This window comes from Ursus arctos, unplaced genomic scaffold, assembly GCF_023065955.2.
Source record: "Ursus arctos isolate Adak ecotype North America unplaced genomic scaffold, UrsArc2.0 scaffold_17, whole genome shotgun sequence".
NCBI lineage: Eukaryota > Metazoa > Chordata > Mammalia > Carnivora > Ursidae > Ursus > Ursus arctos.
The window spans coordinates 45,786,182-45,795,200 of NW_026622841.1; the positions used below are offsets into that span (position 1 = coordinate 45,786,182).

Genomic DNA, 9,019 nt, shown 5'->3' on the forward strand with positions numbered 1-9,019 from the left:
TTTCTTTTTTTTCTCTCTTTTTTAAGTGAAGCTGTGAATCTAGCTTTTTGTGTCGGGTCTCACTGTTAAATACTGGCTACCTTTTTTAAGAAATGTTTTTTCATCCTAGCATGAAGTGATCTGAAGTGGACCATACAGGATACATCTGGCCTATGGGCTGCCAGTTTGCAGGTTTGGGTGTTAACCCAGTACTTCTGACTGGGAGTGCCCTCATCTGATTGTAACGGAAGTGGGAGACTAGTGTGGTTGATCTAACAGCAGCTAGAAAATGCTGCTTTCTAGTGCAAAGCATAGAAGGTACCGGAAGAAATGACCGGCACTGGTGGTTCCGAAAGTCTCATGTGCATTGATTTGTCTGGAGAGCCTGTTACGTACAGTTGAATCGGGTGGGAATCCCCACTGTTCTGATTCAGTGGGCTGGGGTGGAGCTCAGGGACCTACATGTTTAACTCCCCAAGTAGTTCCAGGACGGTACCGTTTTGCAAGACACCGGGCTCACGGACCTGGTGCGACAGCCCCAGACTTCGGCGGCATTCCTCTGGGGGGTGTGGGAAGCGTGAGTCTTCTCGTGGCTTCAGCCTGTTCTGGCTCCTCGCGCTCCTACCGCGTCCACGTGAGTGAGACTGGCACAGCATGCCCTGTGCTAAGTGGATATGACGGGCCGCTTCTCTCCCCTGCAGGAGCGTTGTCGAAGATGCCAGCTGTTCACACTTTCTCCCTCTTTGCCGGGATGGCCGTCCTCATTGACTTCCTGCTTCAGATTACCTGCTTCGTGAGCCTCTTGGGGCTAGACATTAAGCGTCAAGAGGTACGTTGCTGTCAGGATGACAGTCTGTTTACAGTCTAGAATCCAAGTAAAACAGCAGGAGGTTGTGACCTTTGTTCCTCTTTGTCCTCTCAGAAAAATCGCCTGGACGTCGTCTGCTGTGTCAGAGGCCCTGAAGATGGAACCAGTGTCCAGGCCTCAGAAAGCTGCTTGTTTCGGTTCTTCAAAAACAGTTATTCTCCACTTCTGCTTAAGGAATGGATGCGACCAATTGTGGTATGAGCTTGTCTGTGGTTTTCCTCACTTTTCTCCCCAAAACAGATTTGTCACATGCCTTCTAAGAAGTCAGCTTGGGTGGAGTGCTTGGGTGGCTCAGTTGGTTAAATGTCAGACTCTTGATTTCAGCTCAGGTCGTGATCTCAAGGTCATGGGATCGAGCCCCATGTTGGGCTCAGTGCGGATTCTGCTTGTCCCTCTCCCTCTCCCCCCTGCCCCCCTCTCGTGCACATGGTTCTTTCTAAAATAAATAAATAAAATCTTTAAAAAAGAAAGAAATCAGCGTGGGAAGGAGATTCTGACAACTGTTAAGTATATATGCAAAAACACAAAAGCAAATATGTACAGGTATAGAAAGTAGTTTTCTAGCTGGCTTTTAGCAGTCAGTATAAGAGAGTTTTTATTTTGAAATAATTACAGGTTCATAGAAATTCGAGAAGATCGTACAGAGAGAACCCAGGTACCCCCACCCAGCTTCTTCCTGTGGTCTTACACAGTAGTAGTTCAACGTCCAAACCAAGACCTTGACATGGGCCCAGTGTGTGTGTCGAGTGCTGAGTCCCTTGATCACACGTGCGGATTGCAGTAACCACCGCTGCGGTCGATACACAGAACCGTCCTGTCACAACACCGTCCTCTACGCTGCCCCTTTATAGTGCCACAGACCTCCCTGCCCACACCACCCACCGTCCCGAGTCCCCAGCAACCGTGCGAGAGCTTTTTGCACTTGATATACTGGATGTAGCCAACAGTGATAACCGGTCTCTCTGTAAAAGAACACGGATTAGTCTCCAGTAGTGGTAAAGTAATAGTAACACTTAACATTTAATGAACACTTAATCTGGGGTATCGTGCTAAGTAGTAGGTACAATGCTGAAATCTGCATTACCCCCAGATTTTCTCGTTCAGTCCACAAAACTGTCTGATGTTCTACATCTTTTCTTTTTCCTGTGTTACTGATGAGGAAATAGAAGCTGAGAGAGGTTAAGTGACTTCCCCAGGGTCACTTATGAGCTCCTGGAGCCAGGATTTGAACCCAGGTCGTTTGACTCTAGACACTGATCTGAGCCGCTACCCCCTACTCTTAACATGGCATGTAAACTTTTTAGTTGAGAAAAGTCCTGTTTTTTACGTGGGGAAGATCTTATTTATGTTCTTAAGCTCTAATACACGAAGCAGTCACTGTCTTATAACTGACTCTTCGTTCCAGGTAGCGGTATTTGTGGGCGTCCTGTCATTCAGTATTGCGGTCCTGAACAAAGTGGAAATTGGATTGGATCAGTCTCTTTCAATGCCCGATGTAAGCTGCTTTCTCTTCTATCTTGTTTAGCCAATGGTATGAATAAATTTTCCAGAATTTGCATGCAGTGATTCCAGGCTAATGCCTGCTTCTCAATGCACGTGCTGGCTGGTTCCCCCCGGGTTACAGGAACCACCACAGAGCTCGGCAGCGGGGGCCGTCTCAGCATCTGGAACTCTCAGGGGGGAGCCAGAGAACTAGAACAGCAAGCTCTTCCCTCGTCAGGTGCCCCCCTGATGGCGGGCCAGCGAGGGGAGCACCTTGGGTGCAGGGAGGGTGAGGAGCAGGGAGCCGGCTGCGGCCGTCTCGACCAGCAGCGTTCCAGCGCCGTCTTCGTCCTTGGCCGTCGTCACCGCACTTGGACATCGTCAGCGCGCGCCTACTTTGTCCCGTTCTCTGTCATTCTTTCAGGACTCCTACATGCTGGACTATTTCAGGTCCCTCAAGTTCCTGCACGCAGGCCCACCCGTGTACTTCGTCCTGGAGGAGGGGCACGACTACAGCTCTCTGAACGGGCAGAACATGGTGTGCGGGGGCACGGGCTGCAACAACGACTCCCTGGTGCAGCAGATCTTCACGGCGGCTCAGCTCGACAACTAGTCAGTACCGCCGCGGGGGGCCTCGGCCACGGTCCGCGGGGGCCGGAGGTTCGCGCGAAAAATAGCTTTGCGTAGAAAGTGTGTTGCTCAAAATCGCCAGCTCTAGCTTTACCTCTGCAAACGCTTTAACAGGACTCCTTGGCCGGCTCCTATCTCGAAGGGTTTTCCGTTAAGTGGTGCTGGAGTCTGTCCTTGGGGCAGCACTGTAACATCTAGAAAAAGAAGTGAAGTTAGGTTTTGGGAAAGAAGACTGAATCTGCAGACGTCCCCGCTCTGTGGAGCAAGTCAGTAACTTCTCCCTCCTTCTCGCCAGCACCCGGATAGGCTTTGCGCCCTCGTCCTGGCTCGACGATTATTTCGATTGGGTCAAGCCTCAGTCTTCCTGCTGTAGAGTCCACAACAGCACGGGCTCGTTCTGCAACGCCTCAGGTACCGGCCTCTCCTCTTCCAGATCTTTCCCTTTTCTCTGGAGACTTGTGACATTATCGTTTAAAACTCATTTGCATTGCAGCGCAGTTTATGCCGGCGCCGCTCCCACGCCCCTGGTCCCCTTCGCTGTCCTCAGCCGTGCTTTCCGGAGGGCGTCGTGGGGTTCCGTCTCCCTCCGCCCCCCACCGCAGGGCTGCAGGCCCAACACAGGCCCAGTCAGGGACTCTGGTTTTCAGAGTTCTCGGGGTTCTCTTCTCCCGACGCCACTAATAGCGTCTCTTGGTTGGGACCTGGCTGCAGCGTCTCACGGGGGAGCTTCCCGTTGTTATCCCTGTTGCCCTGCAGTTTTGGTAGGAGTGTTGAGGTTGTCCTCGAATTCTCTCGATAAAAACATGGAAGCCTTGGACTCTGATAATACCAACTGAGGTCATCCTCCAAGCAGGCAGCCTGCTTCGGGGAAGAAAATTTGTACAGCCTGCCTCAGGTGAAGATGGCATGTCAGCTGTGTTAGACTGAAAATCACGTGTGTTGGAAGCTTTGGGGTCAGGAAAAAAGATTCAAGGAAAGAATCCCCCTTGTTTCTTTATCAGCTCTGTAAATGCTTTAAAATAAAATCCAGAGCCTCATTGTTCTCACCTCGGCCCCTCTTCTGTGTCTGTGATAGTGGTTGACCCTGGCTGCATCCGCTGCCGACCTCTGACCCCAGAGGGCAAGCAGAGGCCTCAAGGTGGAGACTTCATGAGATTCCTGCCCATGTTCCTTTCTGATAACCCGAACCCCAAGTGTGGCAAAGGGTAAGTGCCGCTGAGCCGCTCGGAGACGTGCCCGCTGCTGGTTATGTTGCCCGGGACGGCTAGCAGAGGGCCGGGGTGACGGCCGCTGTATGGGAAAGGTCCCTTTCTTCCCCTCCCCACCCTATCCCCATCCTTCCGTGAGAGCAGAAGAACCTCAGGCACTCATAAGGAGAGCTTCTCATCATCTCCGGCTGATTTCGCCCTGCCCGGAGCGTTTGTCTCTCCCTCTTGGCTCTGTGTCCTGGCCCCCTGGCTGCGTGAATGGCTGCGGAGCGCCGTGCCGGCGTCTAGCAGGGCAGGAGGGGAGCAGGGACACGTGCCATTTCAGAACGTGTTCACGTCCGTCTCGGTGTCAGGGACAGCTTCTCTGCTTGGTCATGTCATCCTGGATTGAGATCGAGATTCTTCAGCCCCGCCGTTCCTCTTGCCAGCCTGTCTGGCTGTGAGGTTATGGACTGTCTCACGCCCCATCTAGCCGGGCAGCCAGTTAGCCATGGAAGCAGGACTTCTGGGCCCAGAAATAGGAAGGATGGCTGGATGTCTGGGGTGGGATGGTTCAGAACCTTTTTTAGGAGGAAGAGTGTCCACATGTATGGTAGGTAAACCCTGGACTTCCCTGTTTTTCCTAAGAATATGTAATTCGACCAGAATCCCATCAGTTAGTCATGTAGATGGTGGCTGTGCTGGGAGACCTGTACTTGGTACCGAGGAAAGACTGCGCCTAAAAATAAAAACGAATCTTGCAGCTTGGTCTGCTTGCAGACTAAATGCTTTGGCCTACATAAACCAAACCCGAGTACATTCAGCTTTTAGGAAAGCAACAGCCACCGCTGACAGGGAGCCTCCTACGTGCCATCGTGTGCCAGGTACCTCGCCCACGACATCGCCCTTACCACACAGCCTGTGAGGAGGTGGCAGAGGACACCGCAGCCCAGATGTCCCTTTGCCCGGGTTCCGTGGCCAGTATGTGGCAGGGCCGAGACCCGTCTCCCAGCCATGGACTCCAGGCCCTTGTCCCTCCCGCCTGTTACACAACACTGCTGAGCAAACGCCAGAGCAAAACACAGATAGAAACAAGAGCACCTCTGTACCAAAACAGCCAAAAGCAGGAAAGAAAAGCCAGTGTGAGAAAGAATAAGCTAAAACATTCACCGTTCCCTTTCAGGGGGCCTTCCCTGTCCCTGAAATCTACGGTTGGTCTGACCTCTGAGCCCAGGGTCAGGTGATGCCACTTCGCCTTGCGTGCTCGGGTTCGGCGGGGGCTTTCTGTGGCCTCTCTGACACCACCGAGTCTTCCCGTAGGGGACATGCTGCTTACAGTTCAGCCGTTAACATCCTCGGCAACGACACGGCTGTCGGAGCCACTTACTTCATGACCTACCACACCGTGCTTCAGACCTCTGCTGACTTTACTGACGCCATGAGAAAAGCCATCGTCATCGCCAGTAACATCACCAAGACCATGGGCCTCGAAGGAAGTGATTACCGTGTGTTCCCGTACAGGTAGTGTGGATTTGAGAAATGAGGTGTCCTGGGTTAGAGCCCACAGCCTGGGGGCTCCCTTGGTGGGATGCTGATCCTGGTTTTCATTCTGACACCTTCTCCATCATGAGCACAAGCTACGAATATCAAGGGGAGTAGCATCTGGGTGAGGAAGGCCAGCGTCTGGAGCGCCCACCAAGGTCTGAGTGCTGGACGCACGGTCTCTGGGCTCGAGCTCACGGGCTGAAAAACACACTTCAAAACAGCACCCAGGCGGGGAGGGCGCAGAACCGGGGGACCAGGCCTCACAGAGAGGGTGGAGCAGACGTTCCTGGCCGGTAGCCACGGGTATCCTGACTGCCGATTCCCTGGGACAGTGCCTTTATGCAGGTTTTTCATTTTTGTTTGTTGGGGTTTTTTCCTATGAAGTATTTTAGGAGATACTGTATTTGGAAAATAGTGCAAAGTAGAAGAAACAGGTGGTTTTCCCCCACCCCTGTGATCTTGCTTAAAGGAGTTCTGCCCATTCCTGACAGGAAGACAGGCTGGTTTTGTTTTTTGGTTTTGTTTTTTTTTTGGAAGAAGTTCTCAGAATGAGTGTCCTCATTCCTGAGAAGAGCTGGCTAACTTCGCCAAAAAAGCATTTTCTCCTCAGGCCTCGCACAGACCGCATTTGGGCTGAGGTAATTCTCAGGAGAGACCAGGACTTGTATTTTCAACATGCCATGAGATACTGTGAAGTGAAGAGGTTGGGCTTATGAACAGTCACTGTATAACATACACATCCTCAGTCACTATTAGGCCCTTCTTTGGGCGTCAGTGGTCAGAGGTTCATCTGAATTACTGTAGAGGAGTCTTGCAAAAACAGGGAGTTTTTATGCAAGGGACGTCTCCCAGGGTAGTTTCAGTTTTGCAGTAGTGGCAGGATGGGGAAAAAAAAGCTTCCAGAAGCAAGCATGAGCTATAACAGAACCTTTTCCTCTCTTCTCCAGTGTGTTCTATGTCTTCTACGAACAGTACCTGACCATTATCGATGACACGATCTTTAACCTCAGTGTGTCCCTGGGAGCCATCTTCTTGGTGACCTTGGTTCTCCTGGGCTGTGAACTGTGGTCTGCAGTGATCATGTGTGTCACCATCGCCATGATCTTGGTCAACATGTTTGGCGTCATGTGGCTATGGGGCATCAGTCTGAATGCAGTTTCCTTGGTCAACTTGGTTATGGTGAGTCCTGGCCCGCTCAGTTTGTCCCCACCTCCTGTGTCACTTCCGTGAACTGTTTCCTGGGGTAGAAGACCAAGGCCAGCTCTTGGAGAGGTGGGATGAGTGCTAACGGAGCGGGGACGTGGGTGGTGCGTAGAACAATGAAAGTGTGACTTCGTGGTGTCGCAGGGGTATTTTGCCTGGAACTTCCATCCTGAAGGGTTTGCAAAACATGTAGCCTAATGACAAGACGTTCACTTTTTTAAAAAAAAAAATGCTCCTTCCCAGTGGAATTCTCTACCAGTACCTTTTGCTTCCCATGCAGTTGCCAGGTGCTTTCTGATAGTCTTGAAGACGTGAGCGTTTGAGAAAGTATTAAAATAGCAGCGTGTCTGTACTTACCATACGAACACCGTTTTCAGGGGTGGCAGTGAGGCCCCGTTAAAGCAAATCTGATGGCCACGTGCTGGCTCATGATGGGGTGGGAGAACCTTACGAGGGTTCCACAAGCCCCCCTCAAACAGGCAGATCGCTGTAGAGAAGTGGAGCTCTGGGTGCTGTGCCTCGAGGGTCCCACGAGTTGCTGGTACACCTGCAGTCGGTGTGGTGGGGGCTTGGTATCACAAGGTAAAGGGCATACTTAGGGCTTCTGGGGCGCCCTGCACGCCAGATCCTGGGAGAGGAATGCCTGCCTCCTTAGGATCTTCAGCCACAAAAGGGCAGTCGTAACGGGAGCGCTCTTTTCCAGAGCTGTGGCATTTCCGTGGAGTTCTGCAGCCACATCACGAGAGCGTTCACAGTGAGCACAAAGGGCAGCCGCGTGCAACGGGCCGAAGAGGCGCTGTCTCACATGGGCAGTTCTGTAAGTAGCCTGGCCCGCGATCACCACACGGCGTGCCCCGCTGCTCAACTGAGTGCTTCTGGGGAACCGGAGTCAGTAGGGAGAACAGAATTTGAATTACTTAGCCACTCCCCAGGATGACACATCTTCAGGCATTTCATGAAATAGCTGTATCCTGAAATTCTTTAGAACCATTCCCTTCGGTGAATCCTTTGTAAACCGTGAAGCAGGAGGAGAACAGAGAGGTTTGATAAGGGCACACGTGTTGACAGCAAGGGAGCTGTGGCCCTCTGACCCCGGAGAATCTTCGTAGTTCAGCTCCATAGCCTTTCAGCCAGTTACTTTGCCACTCTAGAAAATACTTAATAGTTTTCATCTAAAAATGTAAGGAAATCTCTGTTTAAAGAGAGTCCAGTGTCTATGCAGAATACACACCTTTTACCCTTACGCCTTTTTTCCCCCAGGTCCATAAGCAGCAAATCGAACAATTGTAGGGAGAATATAGGCTGCTTGTCAGTAACCGAAAGCTGGGGTTCGCCCCGTTGCTTTGGGCTTTGCCCATCAAGAAATCGCCTTGAGGGAGTGTTGAATTAGAGTCGGTTGGCAAGTGCTTTTCAACTCGGTCTCTTCTTTCAGGTCTTCAGTGGAATCACACTAACAAAATTTGGAGGAATCGTGGTGTTGGCCTTTGCCAAGTCTCAGATCTTCCAGATATTTTACTTCAGGATGTATCTGGCTATGGTCTTACTGGGAGCCACCCATGGCTTGATCTTCCTCCCTGTCTTACTCAGCTACATAGGTAAGCATTCTTGTTCCTAAACAAGTGGATGGAGGAAGCATGCTACGAAGGAAGAGAGATCTGGAAGCATTCTTAAACGGTACTTTAAAAAAAATTGCCAGAGAAAAAAATCTCATCTAGGGGTTTCACGATGGTCCAGACGGCTCCATTAGTAACTGCTAATGCTTTTTCTGGAGGCTTTGATTTTCTGCTGCACAAGGCCCCAAAGTCAGAGGGTGAAGGCGCTTGCGTGGCGGTGGCCCCGGGGGCTGCTCCCTGCTCCAGACAGGAGTGTCCCGAGTGACTCAGCCCCGGGTGTGGCCCAGCAGCGCCACAGGGCAGCTTTCATTCCCTGACTCACGGTCCTCTCCTCGCGGAGGGCTGCGTCCGCTTATCTCTGGTCTCCAGACCGCCCTGAAGATCTTTTTACTTCTGTGGCCATTCCGGCTTCCATAAACGTGGTTGGAAGGAGAGGACAGGCCAATGTGCTTGTCTTAGAGCTTTGTAAGAAGCTGAAGCATTGGAATTAGGGGGAAAGGGGGCATTGGGGG

The 9,019-nt window shown here is 51.7% G+C and overlaps 1 protein-coding gene across 2 annotated transcripts in view; it reads left to right on the forward strand.

The window, feature by feature from the left end:
• Positions 1–9,019, forward strand: part of NPC1 (NPC intracellular cholesterol transporter 1) — a 49,787-nt gene that overhangs the window by 39,870 nt on the left and 898 nt on the right. For both annotated transcript variants that reach the window (XM_044383199.3, XM_057313189.1), the window contains exons 15-24: positions 681–808; positions 902–1,042; positions 2,253–2,342; positions 2,754–2,941; positions 3,255–3,370; positions 4,035–4,164; positions 5,467–5,667; positions 6,639–6,870; positions 7,598–7,711; positions 8,327–8,489. In XM_044383199.3, coding sequence (XP_044239134.2) covers positions 681–808; positions 902–1,042; positions 2,253–2,342; positions 2,754–2,941; positions 3,255–3,370; positions 4,035–4,164; positions 5,467–5,667; positions 6,639–6,870; positions 7,598–7,711; positions 8,327–8,489 — 1,503 coding nt within the window. The remainder of the gene's footprint in view (positions 1–680; positions 809–901; positions 1,043–2,252; positions 2,343–2,753; positions 2,942–3,254; positions 3,371–4,034; positions 4,165–5,466; positions 5,668–6,638; positions 6,871–7,597; positions 7,712–8,326; positions 8,490–9,019) is intronic.